This window comes from Diuraphis noxia, unplaced genomic scaffold, assembly GCF_037042655.1.
Source record: "Diuraphis noxia isolate RWA-SAM2 unplaced genomic scaffold, SU_Dnox_SAM2 contig0004, whole genome shotgun sequence".
Classification (NCBI taxonomy): Eukaryota; Metazoa; Arthropoda; class Insecta; order Hemiptera; family Aphididae; genus Diuraphis; species Diuraphis noxia.
The window spans coordinates 7,215,138-7,234,850 of record NW_028301714.1 but is presented as its reverse complement, the minus strand read 5'-3'; the positions used below and the strand labels follow the sequence as shown (position 1 = coordinate 7,234,850).

Sequence of the window (19,713 nt, the reverse complement as noted above, 5' to 3'; positions counted from 1 at the left end):
AAGAATAATTAAATACTTAAAAATCAACTATAAAATACTATTATTAATTTTTTAATGGATTTGTCGTGAAAACATTAATTGTAAAAAGGGGAAAAAACTCTGCAATTATAGGTAAATACTACTAAAATGTAATAAATAACTAAAAAAAACCGGGGAAGTCGATTGTTTTAATAGATTAATTGATCAGTTCTTCACTATTTTTAAAATCGATCAATCGAGTGCTTGTTGATTGTTTATTCTTATATAATGTATAAGAATTGTAGTTGATAGTGAATAAAAATTAAAATAGTTGAAAAAATTTGTTGTGCATAGGAAGTGCACAATCTGTTATCATATAATCTGTGGCGTTACTGCGCATACGCTAGGACTTGTGATTATTCGCGTGTATGGGCAGTGATGCTTTGCTAGCGGCACTCGTCGCTCCGAAAAACATCAATCTTCGTGATAGGGACAGTGAACTTAAAACGAACTTCATTCGCCGATAACTTCGAAACTAAGTCCGAGCCCCAAATTCTGACTTCACCATCGTTTTCAGCGTACTTACTTACATATATTTCAATTACAAAAATCGAAAAAAAAAAGGTGTCCGGTAAAGTAGAAATATACCCATTTTTGATAAAATTTCATCTAAGTCTGCTATACAATTAGAATTATCTGAGTGACTAAAATAATTAGAAAAAAAATTTTGCTTAAATGACCAGATAAATTGTATTGGAGTTGGATTTATGTTATTGCCATTATGTTGGGTGCGAAACGTGCCAAATAAATTTTCCAAACAGTCTTGGTTGATTCGATTTGTATATAAAACATAATTTTCATCAGTATTTGTAAATTTTAATGAATCCTACAATGTAAATAAACCTGAGATTGAAATTAACCAACCTCTGATCAATTTCATTTTGTTTGTCACTTCAACATTTGTTTTTTTGTTAAATACCTGTAATTTTTTAAAAAAGTTTTCCATGTATTTTAAATTTAAATGTGATATTTGAGCATCCGTATTTTTAAAAGGTTTGTTTTGTCGGATATCACTATCAGGTGAGCCACCAGTATACGATATGTTTCAAATATTTTTAATCCATCAAATGGTCACATTGATTCTGGCGGAGATTTATATCAGGGCATTTTTTTGTTTACGTCTTAGTCTATGATCAGACCATGAACATATACTGTTATATTATTATATTATTATCTGTATCAGACTATAAATTGACTTGAAAAATAAGAAGTCCACACGCATGCGCAGATCATTGGTTAAATGTTTTAAAATTTCGCGGACGGCCCATCAAAACTGTATATCAAAAGCTGCGAGTATATAGTAAGTTCAACCGAATTTCCAACTACAAGCAAGTAACTACATGAGAAACTATGGTTTTGAAATTGCGCGGGATGTAAAAATATATATATTTTTAAAATAATTTATTTTATTCCCTATATAGTGTGATGTGTGAATATTATCATAAATCGTATTATCATTGTCTATGACTATTGTTTATTTAATTACATTTCCGTCTATATTGATGTACATTGTTCATTATATCTTTTATAACCCGTATATTCAGTATTGAGTTAAAATAAAAAATAAAAATGTCTCCTTGTTGCGTACGAGAACCGCATACAGTTTCCAAAAACACATTTGGCGTTCCAAAAGATGACCAAGAAAAAAAGAAGTGGGAAGAAGCACTAGGAATAGTTTTTAAAAAATGGGATCGTATTTACTCTAGTCATTTTAAACAAGCAGATATAATTAGTACATGGAGTTCAGGTGAAGGTCACAGTAAATATACTGTTAGTGTTTATTAGGTACATAGATTAAAATCTGTATAGATTGTAAATTAATGAATTGTGTACATTATTTATTAATAAAATAAGATACCTATGTCTGAAACGACTATGATTAAAATCTGGAGCAGTACCAGTCATGGGCTCTAGAACAACTACACTTAATCTGTAGAGGTTTTTAGTTTTATTGTAAACAATTTAAACCTTAAAGCTTAAAATTACCACCCATAATACAATCTACATAAATATATTATAGTATGATTCTGTAGATTTTTGAATCTTGTAATATTATCCAACATTCATTGTTGGAAGAACAGCCTAATAATATTTCATCTTCAGTAGTTTTAAGTGACAAATTGCAGGAGCCCGTGCCTAAAAGAATAAAGGTTATTACATTTATTGGGACTATTGGACTAAAATTATAAATAATAATAACTATTAACAACAAAATAAAAAACAGAATAAATGTAAAAAAAAAAATCTCTAAATTAATGACTACATACATTTTCGTAATATATGATTTAATTATATAATATATTGCTTAAAAACTATTGCATTTTAAAATCAAAACCTGTCAGTTAATTTCAAAACTATATATTATAATTATTAATTTATACAAAAATTATAGGTCATATTTGATATTTATTTTTTTACAGTTTTTTTACAATTAAATTTTCAACTGTTCAAGGTATTTTATATAATAATATATTATATAATATATAATTTCACCACCTTGTATATAATATTATTTTTGAACTGCAAAACTAGATAGCGCTAGATGGTATTAGAAAGGCAGAAGAACTTTTCTAGGACATCTTATCACGAGTCGTCCCGCCACCATGATAGTATATTCTACCAGCTATATCCGTGATCGTGATTAAGACCTCTATATTTTCTACAGACTTCTATATCTATACCACGGCTTAAGATATCTTATGATATCATATGATAAGTTTAAATCACGAACTAAGATATATGATATATCTTAGTTCGTGGTTTAAATGGCCTATCCATTCTTTAATATAACATATTAAAGAATGGATAGGATATTATTATGAAATAATAAAAATTAAAAAAATATTAAAAATTAAAAAAATATTAAAAATTAATTATAGAATATTATGCTATGGTCACTAAGAATTAAAAAAATATAATATATTTTAATTTTAAATTCGTAATTGGCACACTCTGGGTTGAGCATGGTAGTTAGAAACGTTTGTCTTTGTTAAACTCGTTGCTATCTTCTAGTTTATAGACAATGATAATGAAAATTTGAAAATGAAATATGATTAGTAATTCTAATTCTAACAATTAATATTTTTAAATACTAAATAGGTAGACTCCAGACGGTAAAAGTATCAACAAATTCAATTATTCAACTACCGAGTTTAGTAAGTTGTAGTTTCTAGTGTTTTTGTTTCTACGATCTACCTGTTGGTTGGCTTTAATATAGTATGTTGTATTGTATGTAAAAACAGTTGTTCAGGTGAGCCATAAACCAGAATATTATTAAAGCATAACTATGTACCTATATACCTATTATTAATTCAATACTTTTATGCAATCGGTCATTATAGTCATTACCTGTTCATATTTTTGAGTCAATATCATTATGTCTGAAACGAACTTGAATGACGAACTGGGTAAGTACCTGTTTAATTCTTACATTTTCAATAATCAGGTATTTTAATGATTTTTTTTGTATACAGTGCTCTTGGAGAGGGTGTTCTTCCGTCTCGGTTCGGCCGATACAGATACTCAGCTCTCGTCTTGCATTAATAACTTTTTAGTACCAGTATTACAAAAGTTATCTTCCCCTCATGAATCCGTCAGAAACAAAGTATTAGACAAATTTATATTTAAGTTTGGCATAAGTCTAGTTTAGCGGCCACTCGAATTTTTTGATTTTTTTTTTCGAAATTTGTATTTTAATGAGTCTTAAATGATGGTGTAAAAATAAATTTGCGGAAACCATTACTTTTGAAGTTATAGATTTACAAAGCTCACGATTTTCCGTTTTTTACTTAGGCGCATGACGGGATATTTTCGATTTGCGGAGCAGAGCAACTGCACCGAGAAGCAAAACGTGTAATCACTGCCCATACTATACGACATAAGTTACCCTGTGACCTACTTGAGGTGGTGTTGCATAGCAAGTCGAGGGATATTTTTTTGTTTTTTTTTTACATTTTTACATTTTTACATCCCCAAAAAATTAATTTAAAAATTCATTATATAAAAGCGGTAAAAATTTAAAAAAAATAGTGCCACGTGTATGAGTAAAAAACCGAAAATCGTGAACACTGAAAGTCTATAACTTCAAAACTAATGGTTTCTGCAAATTTATTTTTACGCCATCGTTTAATACTCGTTAAAATACATAGGTTTCCAAAAAAAATCGAAAAATTTGAGTGGATGCTAAACTAGACTTGTTCCTTAAGTTTCATTATCATTATTGTAATATTTATCATAATTTTAGGTTGTTGAGTTATTAACTCACATCACAAGAGTGATTAAACAAAGTCCGAGTATTTTACTTCCTATTGATCAGTTAGCTACACTTTTGTCAACTTCCACTAACAATTTTGTTTTGGTAAGTATCTTAATATGACTCGCATAATACTTTGAATTGTATAATTTATATGTTTATATTTTTTAGAATTTTACTGTGGTGTTTGTTAAAACTAGCTTTGGCCGTATAGATAACAATAAAAAAATTGAACTCATCCCCTCTCTTATTAATTCTATTGCTAATAAGTCGATTGCTCACCAAGAAAGGTAATAAAAATAAAAAACATAATTTTAAAAATATATAAATTTATAATATAATTTTAAATTTAAATTTTCTAGCATTTTATTACTTATAATTGGGTCTCTTGATAAATCAAATGTCCAAGTAGCAAGTAAGGGTATAAAAATCATTCAACAATATACAACATTGAAAACTGTATTATTACAGTTAATGTTAGATGTACTATTATTACCTTATAAATGGAGTGGATCAGATGAAGTTCCTGTAGCTGGATTTAACACACAATCTTTAAAAAGGCTGCGGCTTAACATACCTTTAATATTCATAGATGCTGATTATCATGAACAAGTAATTTACTTAATATTATCTAATTTTTAATTTAATTTTTAATATTTGAACATTTTTAACAAGTATAGGTTAAATTAGGTATTTTGGGTTTGATATCAGCAAACATTTTTGAACCACAGTTAGTGTTAACGCATTCAGTTGTTGGGGCTGCTGATACTAGGTATTTAGTAACTAATTCTGGCGGAAATGAATTGAGAAAAATTACTTGGTAAGTTAAAATTAAAATCATAAATACAATCTAAATTATATTCACTTTATAACTTTATAATTTGTATGTACAATTAGTGAGATTGACTGGTCCAAACCATCTACTATGATACCATTATATGAATTATTTATTGGCACTAGTTTAAAAAATCAAAAAGTAGCAAATAAAAAAGAACCAGCTTGTGTGCGATTAAGGTTAAAAATATTACCATGTTTATGTTTAAGCAAAAGCGAAGAATCGGTTATTTGGCCGCAATGCATGCAGGTTAGTACTGCTAAATTAAGAAATGTTATACATTTACCACTTAAATTAAGAAGTGATCACTGATAACATAATCATTGTTAATTATATAACTGCTTTTGTAATTATTATGTTATTATACTGTTAAAAATACCTTTTATTTTAGATTATTTTTGACTGTTGGAATGGTGAGAATACTAATCAAAGGCTCAAGTACTTGGCATTGCAGTTTACACAAATCATTATACAACAGTAAGTTAACTGGCAAAATAATTGCTTATGATTTATTACAAACTTAGTATCAGGGATGAGTGCCATCTAATATTATAACACATGACTTTAAAGTTTTTTTGTAAACAAAGTATTAATAATTTAATTTGATAATTATTACTTGTTAGCGATTATCACTATCAATAAAATTGGTATTTATGTATTGAAATGTTACATTATTTATTTTTTTAGAAAACCGGCTAAAATTCTGCTTCAAGCTACTCCAATTTTACTAAATTCTGGTCTGTTGAAATTACTAAAATCACCAGAACTTGATTTAAATGCGAAACAAATGACATTCACTCTTATTGGCTTACTGATTTCTAAAGTGCCTACTTCAGTTAAAGAAGACATAGTTCTACTGAATTCATTTTTTGATGCTTTAATAAAAGTATACAAGTTATTTATAAAATAAATAAACAATTTTTATTTTTAATTACTATAATTTGTTCAGGAAACTTCCCCAGATTTGAAAGGATCGATTCGATCAAGTTTAATCTCTATGTGCAATGCATATACTGACTCTACTAAACTTAATGACATTTTAAACATGATCGCACATTATTGTAAAATGTCTGATGGTCTTCTAAAGCAAGTTACAACACATTATTTATCTTATCTGTTTCCTGCTGATGATGCTAAATCAAGATTATTGTTGATTCTGTCTCATTCAACTTCTATTGGGTACAAATTATTTTAAGAAATTTAAATTAGTGGTTCTAATAAACAATGTTGATATATTTTAGTGATTCAGATTTGAAAAAAATTTTATACAGTGTGGATGAAGCTGGTAACCTTGTTGGTAAAAATGAAAAAGCACTACTATTGCCTCGATTTCCAGATATGGTGATGACTGTTGTTGACAGTAATCAACAGTTTGACTCGTCTGTTTTATTAGATGTTGGTTTTCAAGTTATAGATAATGATTATGAATAGCTAAGTAAATATTAAACTATTCATTAAACTTTTATATTTAGATAGCTGAATATCTCAACCATTGCTTGATATTTAGTGCTGGTCTACCGGTAACATACAATACTTTATATCATCCTTCAGAACATACACCAGATATTTGTAAATATTTGTCCAAAGTTTATCAGTCTGATGCAAAAATTATTGACCATTATTTTAAACTCATGATGCAATTGTTACAAATCAAACCCAGTGTAATACCCCTTAATAATTTATTAGTATGTGTCGCAGCATTACCAAATGAATTAAAAAATCAATACTCCAATGATTTGAATATAATTCAGGTAAATTTTGATTTTCTTCTATAAAACAAAAAACTTATTAATGATATAATTATAGAAATTATTTGTGTCGAGTAATGAGGATATGCGGCGAATTAGTGGAATATTGTATGGTATAATTCTATCAGTTTTGGACAAAACAATCTCTGAAAAGCGCATTAAGGAATTAATATCATCTATAATGGATAAAAACCGTAGTAAATCATTGGATTTATATGCTTCCTTGTATGCCCTATCATCGCTTCAAGAGTATCAATATTACAATAATACAAATTGTCCACCATTGGTTGGGGAGGATACATTTACTTCACTCGGTAAATAAATATTATTAAATCTTTTATTAGTTACATAATTTTTTTAATACATACCTAATAACATTATTTATCTTTATTTAGTAACATTACTCGATGACACAAGTCCTTTAATGGTTGGTGCTGCTTGTGATGTGTTAGGTGCAATTGGGAGGCTAAATCCACTACCTATTGAAGAGTCTAAGAAATCAACTGTAGTAAAGAAGCTATTAAGTATTTCATTTAATAGCTCAACACTTTCAAAGGTAACATTCAATTTAGCATAACTTAAGAACCAAACAGTGTTGTACATTTTATGTATTTCAGATCAGAAACAAAGCAATTAAATGCACAGGATTGATTTGTGTTGGAGAAACCTCATCAAGAAGTAAAGATATAATTAAAGAATATTTAGACAATACTAAATATGTATGTATTTATCATTTATTTGTTTTTAACTATTTTATTTTATTGTTTTTATTTATTTAAATTATAGACAAAAGATATAGAGATCCATTTATCAATTGGTGATAGTATATCTTGTGCTATCCTTGGACCTCGATCAAAAATGTCTCGAAACTTTTGGACATGTAATGAGGATGAGTTTAAAAAAAATTTATCAAATTTATCTGTCGATGAATGTGAAAAATTGGCTGATTACTTTTTAAATAGTATATTAGAAAAAGTTCAGTCTGAAGATCATCCAAATTCAAAACAGGTAATAAAAATAAAAATAATTATTACTTTAAAAAAAATACATCTGAATCTCGATAAATTAAATTAGTCGGGGGGGGGGGGGCTTTGGGTAACAAAAAAATTCTATATAATATGTATATCTACTTTGAATACAGGGGTCCATATATTTTTTCAAACTATCAAAAATTATTTGACTTATAGATGTTTAAGTAATCAAAGTTTTAGTGTATTGTTTATCAAACTAGAATATTTTATGAATTATTCCTTAACTTCTAAATTCTTACAATAAGTTATGAAAATTATACATCACTAATGACAAAATTAAATCAAATATTGATTGTTTGTGTATAAACATTTTTTTTTTTACTTATATACTGTATATATATTTAGGCATGTTGTGTTTGGATGTTTAATGTATTGGAAGAATGTAACAGATTAACTTCAGTAAACCAAAAGCTTGCTCGTATTCAAACCGCGTATGTTGCACTCCTGGCAGAAAAGAATAGTATGTATAATAATTAGTTATTACTATGAATAAATCATGATTAAAAATTTTATCTTTTTCTTAGTTTATTTTAAATATTATTTAATATTTTTTACCATTTGTTGTTTTTTTTTTCTAGACTACATCCGAGATATTGCATCTAAAGCTTTGATAAATATATACAAATATGAAGCTGATGATCGTAAAGAATCTATTTTAAAATTACTTATAAAACAATTATCAGAATATATGGCGATTGGCAATAGTGGTAAAGATAGTTCTGGGTAAGAAAAATTTGAAAAGTTTTATTCTGATTTAATGTTTATCATTTTTTAAATTTATTTTAATATTTAATTTAATTTTCAGAGGTATTTTGTCAACTTACAAAGAATTATGTTCATTGGTAATTGATCTGAATAGACCTAAATTACTATATAAATTTATCCAATTAGCAAACTATGACAAGAAAAAGGTTAATATAATTTTTTTTTTTACTATAAAACAACATGTTTTTATTAATTATATGTATTATATTTTTTATTTTTTCACCAGGAATCTAAATCAAAGTTGGAAATTGATGATCAGCTAAATGAACAATTACCATTTATTATTCCAAGACTCTATCGATATCAATATGATCCAACACCGATTGTACAAACTTCAATGAGTGCTATTTGGAGTTATCTTGTATTAGATACACGTTTCATGGCAAGTTTTTTAGTAAATTTTTATGGATCTCATGAATGTATTGGTTTTATAATGACTTAAATTTTACTTTTGATATTAGGTTGATAAGTATTATAAAGAAATTTATGTGGATTTAGTAAAAAACATAACTTGTCCTGATTGGCGTGTTCGAATTTCTGTTTGCCAAGCTATTCCTTCATTTTTGCAATATACTGGGGATAAAATATTCACGGTAAATTATTTGTATAGTATTTTATTTTATTACAATAATGTAAATAATTAATTTTTAAATGATTTGAGTTGTAAAAATTTATAATTGATAGAAATGCTTGGATTTAACAATTGAAGCATGGAAACAACTCATAAGAGTAATGGATGATATTCATGAAGGCACTAGAACCGCTGCCACGTCTACTGCTAAAACATTATCTAAAGTATAAAAAAATAAATATATTCATTATTTTATCATATAAATATAATATTTATGTTTAGCTTTGTGTGAATGAATGCACCACCAACACCATACTGCTACAATTACTTTTGCCAATAATTTTAGACAAAGGTCTATATCACACAGAATCAAGTATACGAGCAATGAGGTAAATGCAGTTTATTAAATATGTCTATCATTATTTTAGCACATTATGATGCATATTTAATTTTAGTATGGATATGATATCTCAGTTAATTGTCAACTGTGGTGAAAAACTTAAAGAAGACTTGGCAAAATTAATAATAGCACTTTTAAGAGGTGCGGATAAAGTGGAAACACCTACTATGAGTATTTTAAGTGTTATGTCTGGAGCTAATCCCAATACTCAAGAATTTATAGATTCTCAGCGTGCTGCTTCAGCAAGAACACTGAGTTCAAGCGATGTTTTATCAAAGGTATTTTAAAAAATTAAAAATTGTAAATTTGTATTAAAAAAATCTTTTATTATTTTATTTTAACTTTCAGAGCTTACTTTATATTGATGAGACAGTATTGCAAGATTTAATACCACTCTTACAAGAGCTTCTAACCACTAATATTGGATTACCTACTAAAGTTGCCACATCTCATTTTATTAGTTTGTTGATCACCCAAAAGCAACTACATATCAGCTCAAAATTTTTAGGTAAAAAGCTTGAAATATAATATAATAAATATAAATATTGGTGGATGGAGTGCCCAAGCATTCTAAGGTGTTGGCTGCAACTTGCACCGTCGCCAGTTCGAACCTCTGTTACATCGGTGTCACCTCTCTTTGGGCAGTCACTGTGTCTAGAGAAAGAGACCACTATCCCCCACTTGGGCATGACAGAAACCTATGGGTTCCCACTAAAAAATTTGTCAAAACACACAAGTGTTCCAAAAACTTGCTGTCCCAAAACCCAACAGAACAAACCAACCTACAGCTAATGGCCTCAGTTGCCAAAGCTTAAATAAAAAATAAAAAATATGTATAAATATTTTATATTTACCTAAATGTATATTTTTGTTTAGAAAAAATTTTAAAATCTTTAATGAAAGGTATTACTGATCGCAATACTACAATTAGAAAAAGCTATGCATCTACAATAGCTGTAATCACTACAGTCTCAAAAGAAACTACTGTAAACAAGTTGATTCAATCATTGAGAGAAATTTACATTGAAAATGAAGGTAAATAAATACTCCTTGAATTTATTGATTATTTATAAAAATGTTTTAAACAAATTGTTTACAGATGAAAGTATCAGACAAACCATTGGGTATGCACTAAAAGGTATAAGCCAATGTGAGAAACCAGATTTATACTTGGCCAATATTATACCATTGGTATTTTTTGCTATCCACAAAATAGAAACAAGTAATTTAATGAATATAATTATCAATTATCATTTGTTAACTCAATTATTTAACTTTAAGATAATGGAGAAATTCCAATAGCTTCAAGCAATGATATATGGAAAGAACTTTGGGAAGATAACGTCCACAATACCGAAGGTGTACTGTTGCGTTATTTGGATTCTGTCTATGATTTTTTAGGTATTGCAATCAAATCCCCATCATGGTCAATGAAAGCACAAGTGAGATTACTGAAAATATCTCTAAATATTTATATTCCATCCATATTATACTATATTATAGGCAGCAAGATCGATTGGTGATGCAGCTAATAAACTTGGTCGACAATTAAATGAAGAACACCGTAATAAATTCATAGAAACAATTAAAACTGGTTTGGCTGGCCGAACTTGGGATGGTAAAGAATTCTTACTAGAAGCCTTGTTGCAATTAAACTTAAGTTCAAGGTAAAATTTGCATAAGAGTTGTAACCACATTTATAACAAAATGGTACTGATAATTTAAATTTTTTTCAAAACATTGATATATTTTTAGTGATGTTGTAGAAACACGTAAAAATGAAGAAATTGTTGAATTGGTTTTCAATGAATGCAAAAAAGAAAATGTCAACTATAGAATGGTAGCTTTAAAAACTCTTGGCGAGCTTTTAGAAAAATTAAAAATTGATCGATTTGCTCAAACATACCAATTAGTTATGCACATAATACAAAAGGTATGATTTTCTCCTCATCTGTCATGATTATCAGAACAATGATTTATAATATTTTTTTTTTATGTGTACTGCATAGAGTACTGAAGATTCAGATGTTGATGATCAATCACAAAATTTAAAATTAAAAGAAACTTTATTCACATTGGTTGGAAAAGCATGGCCTCAAACATTAGCAACTCAAGGTACTAAATAAATTTAAAAATTTTTATTATAATTATAAATCAAAGTAAAAATTAATTAACCATTGACATGTTACTTTTATGTAGTTGAATTTGGGGAAACAGTTGCTGCTCAGTGTGCTGATCATTTAAAAAACAATACTAGACCATTGCAATTAGCTATTATGAGTACGCTCTTGAAAGTAATTGAAAGATTGGCTTTTTCTCATTTGAATGCCAGTCACAAGCAACAACTTAAATACATACTTAGTCATGTAAAAAGAACTTTACACTTTTCTTTTGGTAAGCTTAAAAAATTAATTAATGGGAAACTAAATTTAGTGTGAACAGTGCATGAATTGGGAAAAAATATTATAGAAGCTCAATCCAATGATTTAAAAACTGTGTTCCAAGTGCACAATAATTACTTAACACAGACTTGTGAGGGTGAAGTTAAAATTTGTTATTGTTGTTTAATTAATATTAACGACCTAACGTAAACCTAACTTAACTGCATTTTAATAAAAATTGTTTTGTTCATAAGTTTGTACTGTCCCCCCATTTCTGTGAAAATATATAATTGTGGTATGCAAAAAAATAACAGGCAGGACCCTCTCCACCTTGCTCCCCCAATTCTAGTACTGAGCGTAAATCATAATTATTAATCTTGATTGTTTTATCCATTAAAATAATTACTTTCAGGTGTGCCTAAAAATGTAAGCTTAAGAAAATTATCACTTGAAGTTTATATACTAGTGATAACAAACTTGAAAGGTAAGATATAGTTTTGAACATTTTATAAACTTTAAATTTATCACTTCTTATAGAATTTAATAATTACATCAATAGTATATTGACCACTACATTTTATACATTTAATGTTATAGATAGCAATTAAGTTATTTACATTGATTTATTTATGGTCAAAATATAAACTAAAAATTATTTAACTTAAGTTTATTTTTTAATATAGACACGAGTTATATATGTTACTGTAGCGAGCTGTGATTTTACCTATATTTACCTATAAATTCATAATAATAATATAATAATAGTGATAGAGCGCAACAACATAATGACAATTATATTAGTAATAATAATAATTCATGTGACATTATATATATATATCACAACTTAAATGAATATTCATTAAAGAAGGTCAAGCAGGAATTGTGTGTTTTGTGTAAACGGGTATCGCTCTATCAAATAAATGTGCAAGGGACATCCGGTTGTGTGGCGTGTGCAGTGGCGTGCCCAGGAATTTTTAGTGAAAGTAGGTACATTTAAATTAATCATGGTTATCCAAACACAAAAATTGCTAAACATATGTACATTCATGCATATTGATAATCATTCTACAATTAGAATTAATTTAAATAGCCACACACTATACACTATTGTTCAAATAAAATGACAACATTAAACTAAAAACATTTATAACCTTTATTAAAATAATTAATATACAAAAGAAAAATAATTCTTAAAAACAACTTAGTTATTCGTTATTCCAAACGAAAATTTATATTTATACTTTTAGTCTACGTGATAAGCATGATCCATCATTCTATCTTATATCTTACCATAAACATAATTAATTATTAATTATTACTTAGAGGATGTATTGCTCATGAAGTCATGAACATGAATACATTAAAACATAATCACTGATCTATAATCAGTATAATCCGTATAGTGAATGTTTATAATAGCCAATGGGAAATAATTTATAAGCAATAACTTATTACTGATAATTTTAAAAGTAATATCCATATCCATATATAAATGTTTATATATGTCTATGGTAATATCTAATAAATTGAAGTTAACAAAAAAAAGCCAATGGGGGGGAATATTAAAACCCTAACCCCCCCCCCCCCCCCCCCTTGGGCACGACACTGGACACGCGCTTATTTTATGACCATGAATATGAGATATAAGGGGATATTAACTGTTGTGAGGATTAGGGATTCTCTCTACTATAGGAGCTCGTCGATGACACGATCGTCAGACGTAAACAAGACGACCAGAAGACTACACCATACTCAGTCACATCTCGCTCATCCACAATTAATTATTTTGACTTAGGCAAAATTCTATTTAAAATACTATTTGGACTTAGCCGAATTTCATTAAATAACTGTTTGGACTTAAAAAATTCATACTATTACAATAAATCATCAAGAGTTGTCTATCTTCCATCTAACTAAATTGATCTTCCAACTGGGGATCGTTACATTACTTACAACCCATATTCTCTGTATTGCAGTTTAAGAATTCAATTCTTATATATATTATCTTCCAATTATATTAAATGTATGGTTTAATGTTAATTTACAACTAACATGTTTTTAAAAGTTAATTGGGGAACAGAGTGACTAAGTGGACTACGGCATCGATTCTAACACACACTGTTGTCTGTTCAAATCTTGGCCACGGGCTGTATTTCTCTGTGAAACCGCAATCCTTCAATTGGGCAATTCAGAAACCAATGGGTGCCCAATTAAAAATTCTGCCAAATAGGCACCCGAACTAGGGCTTTGGACATAGCTCCCTATGTGAAAAATAAAGTTAATTTAAATTATTGATTTGAAAAATAATAAAGGTATTATTATTATTGTACACAATTATTTTTAAGTATAATATGTATTTACTAGATGATTAGTATTTAATACCTACTCTTGGTTTGCCATGGGTTACTAAGTAATTCCCAGTAGTGAAAGTACTCATGGTGAATCATACTGTATGTATTTTATACAATATTTATTTTTCTATCATAATAAACTTAAATTATTAGTGTTTTTAGAGTAATATGTCTGATGTACATTATGATGGATAATGTTCATAACCTAATCAATATTTAGGAAGTGATGACATCATATAGTTTTTTTTAAATTAAATTAATTGTTGTTAATTGTTTAGATGTAAAAGCTGTAGAAGAGTTGGAATCATTTATGAGCCTATTCAATGAGTTTTCAATGAACTTTATCTCAGATGAATCGCCGGAAGTTAAACTTCTCTTACAGAAAATTAAAGAATCAATGGGATAGTGCCATAGTGGTACTGATTCATAAATTATGAAAATCAACATTTTTATTATCATTGACCTTTGAATTTTGTTTTTATACATTTACTTTACATATTAATATAATAATACTATTTTAATGCTACTGATTGTTCTTTCTTTTCTGTGAATACATGAAATTTATCTGTTTGGACTTTTGATCTCAAGTTTATAATAATATTTAAAATTAGATAACCTATTACTGCCATATTAGATACGAATAGTGTAACAGCCATCAGTCACTTTCAGTTTAACAAAAACGATGGATCAGTTCAGTGAGTTGTTACGGTTTTTGCTTTTAATTTTGATCTTTGGGATAAATAGTTCCACACAATTAGTTTACCCTTATGGACCAACAGCCGGTGATACTCAGTTACGGGTGGGATATGAGGTTGCTAGTCCAGGAATTCCACTAAGTGTACCTGTGAAGTTCTATAATGAGACTTACGACACGATTTTCGTAAGTTAAATACATATTGAAGTTATTATAATTTATTATAATATAATAGAGTCAATGTTAGTCAGTAAAACATACACAATCATTACACGAATTAGCAACTTTTGAGATTGTTTTTTATATTTGTTATTAACAAAAATAATAAATATAAGTATATATTTATATTCGCCTATGTTTTAATAAGAATTCAGATGATAATAGCTTATAGTCGTTCTGTAATTGATGATACATATTAAAATAAATTACTCATTAACATTATATTGCATAAATAAATCATACCAATACTTAGAATAGTATACAAAATCACGTTATGTGTGGTTTTAAAATACCAGTAAGTATTTTTAATTTTAATTACCAGTAACAGTAATTTGTGACCGTCCAAAACCATTTAAATTTATATTTTTAACCAAGACAGTTGTTTAAATTTTAAATAACTGTTTTATCATATTTAATGCTCAAGGCAGAAACATGAAAATGTTATTATCTGCTACACGGGTCATAAACATCAGATAAAAAAGAAGTAAAAAATTATATTCGTTAATATTGACAATATATTAAATAATTGTATCCATTTAATAGGTAATGTTATGATTTGTCGAACTTTAGAACGTGTGTATTCACAAAATACTTGATTTTGGTTCAACTGAATAATTGGGAAATGTTAATATAATATAAAATGATTATTTGTTTTCAAGAATAAAATTACATAATTTATGTATCTTATACAAATATGTTATAATTGATGTAAATTTGAATTAGTTAATTGGAACAGCTAACTCTTATACCCTCCTACACTTAAATAGATATCGAACCCGAAATATGTACATTTTCAAATATTAGTATTTTAGGTACTCATAACTCATTTAAAAATTAAATTTTCGTAATAACCCAACGAGAGAACACAAAATGTCTTATACGTTTAAGTTTGATAATAGATTAATTCACACTAATATTTAAGCTAACAACACATAATTTGTACTGCTGAACGTTTTTTTTTTTTTTTTTTTTTTTTTTTTTTTTTTTTTTTTTTTTTTATTAAAAATATATTACAATCTGTTTACACATAAAACAATAAGTAACAATGAACGTACATTTAAATATATTATGCGTCTGTAAGACGGAAACAACACACGTGGGTACGACGTCCTCTTAATAAATCAAAGAAAAGGTCAAACAGTCAGACATGAAAGATTACGTTTTTGGGAGTAGGTAATTTGTGTATATTATTATGTTCCTACCTATATTGTTGTAAAATCTTAAACTTTAAATCAATAATTATTTATCATATTTGCTAAATATTTTTAATTTATACGTTATATGATAAATTTATAATGAGTTGTAAATGTAAATACATTACGTACGATTTACCTGGCATTGATTGTATTGAATTAAATTCATAATCAAATATCAATGGTACATATTATGTAGTTCATTAGTATTATTACAATAATTATTTATCTTCGATCACTTATTTTATACGTAAAACATTTCACATACACTATTACACATTTATCATAGGTATGTACTAGATAATAGAATTGACACGGATGGACACATCCCGACTCCCGAAGGTGGCAAAATATTGATGGAAAAATTGATTTAAGAATGTACCTATTTATGTAATAGTAAAAATTTAATAAAAATATTTATTTTAACAAACATCTTAAATTCTAATTTCTTCGACTCGAATGGGAAAAGCGTTATGTCGAGTTAGCCAATGGAAATATTCAAGATTTCAAGCGTTTGTACGATTTGTCTAATTATACTCAAGCAGGGCCTGATTTACAAAATTCGGGGTTGGGGTATTAGATTTCCAAAAAACTAACATCCCAGTGGGTTAAAATGATTAAATGAAAATCAAATTAAAATAATACAAACAGTACCATCTACTTGATCTATCTAAATTTATAATATTCTAATCAACAGCAATGCCAATACGTTTCAACGTTAACATGGCCGTATCCAGGATCCATTTTTTTTTTTGGGGGGGGGGGGGGGGGGGGGGTTCATTATAATATAAAACTACACCATCATTGTTATGAATTGGTCGAATGTGGTACCCATGGAGTTTTTAAAAGTTCTTCTTTTTTTAAATCATCAATTTTTAAATTATGCACATAATTACCAATATCATTTTCCCCAGCAGTGAGAGTCATACTATTATTAGAATCAGGAGTCAAAACAATGTTGTGATTATTAGTATCATTTTTACTAATTGAAGGTTGTTCTGATAAGTTAGCTTGGTCAATTGATACATTTTCAGAAGTAGGGTTGTCTGTTTTATTTCTTTTTATTTGGGTAAATGCTGAAATACTCAATTGTTTTTGAACTCGTTTCATTTTCATACATAAATTCTCAGAATGAATACTAAAAAAAAAAAATTTTACCTAAACATATCGATGTTCTAAATACCGTTCTAAAGACGATGCTCGTCCTCAACGTAATAATAATATACTAAACATTTAACATAGTACCGTATAATAATAACAAAAAACAAATAAGGTAATAATCTTATTTGATGATGGTCTTACGCCCCGAAGAGCATTTATTATTATTTAATAATAATATAATTATGATATTAATATTATAATAACCGCATTAAAGTCATTAAACACGGTGCTTGTCTCAAACGCAAAAACAAAATAAAAATAGTCGGTCTCAATTAGTAGAAAATAAAATAATAGTAGTAGAAACACTTACTGATTTTCGTCTTGTACAGTGATGTCAGCCGTCAGGAATCGAGGAATCCAAATGAAGAAATAAAAATAATATGCCCGTCTACAAGTTAGAATTAAAAATTATCAAACAACGTCTTCTGATAAGTTACACTAACGAAATAAAAGAATACTAAAAATAACGAAATTACACTTGACACGAAACATACATTTATTGTGTCTACTGTCTAAAAACTTCGGTTGTCGATACGATAACGTCACATACATTTTATTATAATTGTATTCTATTTTTAATTTACGCGATGTGGCCCGGGAACACAGGACGTGGTCTGTCACGACGGGCTGTGATATCGTGGCAGCCAAGGTCAAATGTTGTATTTAATTATTACAACTGTATCGCAGACCGCCGCGACAAGACCGCGTTCTACATGCCTGTGCCTTTAGAATTATCGAGGAAATTCAATAGAAATATTTTTGATGACTGATGACATTTCGGGGAGGGTTTGAACCCTGAAACGCCCCCCCCCCCTGAATACGGCCAGAACGTTAATATAAGTTATAATTTTTGAGTATTTTTTTGTATTATTATTATTTTAATCGACACAAAGTTGTTTCCTTTAAACGACATATTGGCCTAATAAATATATATAGCGAATCGAAATGAGAGGATTCTCATAAATGGTTAACAGCTCTTAACTATAGACACCAAGATCAAAGTACTCGCCTAAATGAGTGCCTTTGGGTAGCTTCAGTAGTCCGGTGAACATAAATAATTAATAATTTCTATTTTTTTATCTGAGTATATTTTTGAAAAAAAAACATTCCTAGTTGATATATTTTACTTCGGTCTTCCGCTATTCTATTCAATATATTCACTTTTACTAACTGCTATAAATAATAACGAATTTAACAATACATCAATACGGTACCACCTACTGGGCAGAATTTTCCATGAAAACATTTTCGTACTCATTTATTATTTATAAATTCAGTGCTAAGAAACTCGTTTTTTTTTTTTTAGAAATATAAAAATTGAAAACGATTATCAACATTCACCAAAAACGGTTTTCACCCTCATCCGCTTAATCTGCAGTAATATTATTAGGTATATAAAATTATGAAGACTGTATACTTGTAGTATAGGTACATTAGGTACCATTAAATTATATCGATTACAAAATATACCTTTTAACATTTAACTACTAGCTACTAGAATTAGTAGAATTAATAGACTTTAATCAACAAGACGTTGGGATAGGTATACGTATGAAATGTATGAATTATAATTTATGTATACATTTGCCCTAAATAATATGGATTAAACATTCACACTTCGGTTTATTTTAAAACTAGAATCACAAAAAATGTTATTTTTTAATAAGTTTCGCAGGGTCTTCCCCCACAAAATAAAATATTGGCAAACGGGCCGTGGTAGCTGAGTAGTGGGTTTGCAAATGCCTATTGACTTACAATTTCATAGGATAAGGCGCTACTTCAGGAAAATATAGAAGAACAATAAAATTATTCGTACCTCTAATTTTGTCAAATGTATCCATTGTCCGTGAAAAGCACGGTTATCTACATGTAGATAACCGTGGTGAAAAGTAATGAATCCGTAGATACCCGCAGATGGGAGTTTGTAATTTGCACCAAATTAAAGATATGTAATTTGCACCACTGCAGGTAGTCAAAAATAGTGTTTGTAATTTGCACCAAAATGATTATTTATTTGTTCGATTATCGTTTATCAAATATTCGATTATTCCTCGGTATCTTCGTAGGCGTCGAGACTAGATGGACACGAATGAC

General features: G+C 28.2%; 2 protein-coding genes across 3 annotated transcripts in view; both read left to right on the top strand.

The window, feature by feature from the left end:
* The first annotated feature begins 3,061 nt into the window (after nucleotides 1-3,061).
* LOC107170077 (proteasome adapter and scaffold protein ECM29) lies at nucleotides 3,062-14,878 on the top strand. Of its 2 annotated transcripts, none has more exons than XM_089227667.1 (35): nucleotides 3,062-3,268; nucleotides 3,360-3,425; nucleotides 3,492-3,622; nucleotides 4,262-4,375; nucleotides 4,442-4,560; nucleotides 4,633-4,882; nucleotides 4,951-5,090; nucleotides 5,168-5,354; nucleotides 5,497-5,582; nucleotides 5,793-5,991; nucleotides 6,055-6,284; nucleotides 6,347-6,500; nucleotides 6,578-6,856; nucleotides 6,912-7,167; nucleotides 7,249-7,409; nucleotides 7,471-7,572; nucleotides 7,640-7,861; nucleotides 8,230-8,344; nucleotides 8,463-8,607; nucleotides 8,690-8,795; nucleotides 8,876-9,031; nucleotides 9,111-9,242; nucleotides 9,334-9,444; nucleotides 9,503-9,609; nucleotides 9,676-9,898; nucleotides 9,969-10,128; nucleotides 10,497-10,655; nucleotides 10,720-10,842; nucleotides 10,902-11,062; nucleotides 11,124-11,287; nucleotides 11,376-11,553; nucleotides 11,630-11,735; nucleotides 11,820-12,014; nucleotides 12,414-12,485; nucleotides 14,067-14,569. In XM_089227667.1, the coding sequence occupies exons 2-35, from the start codon at nucleotides 3,395-3,397 to the stop codon at nucleotides 14,084-14,086; spliced, it is 5,094 nt and encodes a 1,697-aa protein (XP_089083793.1). In that variant the 5' UTR covers nucleotides 3,062-3,268; nucleotides 3,360-3,394; the 3' UTR covers nucleotides 14,087-14,569. The 2 variants fall into 2 exon arrangements, with proteins under 2 accessions (XP_089083793.1, XP_015375575.1); XM_015520089.2 differs by lacking the exon at nucleotides 14,067-14,569 and adding an exon at nucleotides 14,631-14,878 and having other exon boundaries at nucleotides 3,063-3,268.
* Nucleotides 14,879-15,007: 129 nt separating this feature from the next.
* The window catches only part of Ndg (Nidogen), a 23,281-nt gene continuing 18,575 nt past the window's right edge, over nucleotides 15,008-19,713 (top strand). Inside the window, exon 1 of the mRNA XM_015520085.2 lies at nucleotides 15,008-15,232. Coding sequence (XP_015375571.2) covers nucleotides 15,035-15,232 — 198 coding nt within the window. The 5' untranslated portion in view covers nucleotides 15,008-15,034. The remainder of the gene's footprint in view (nucleotides 15,233-19,713) is intronic.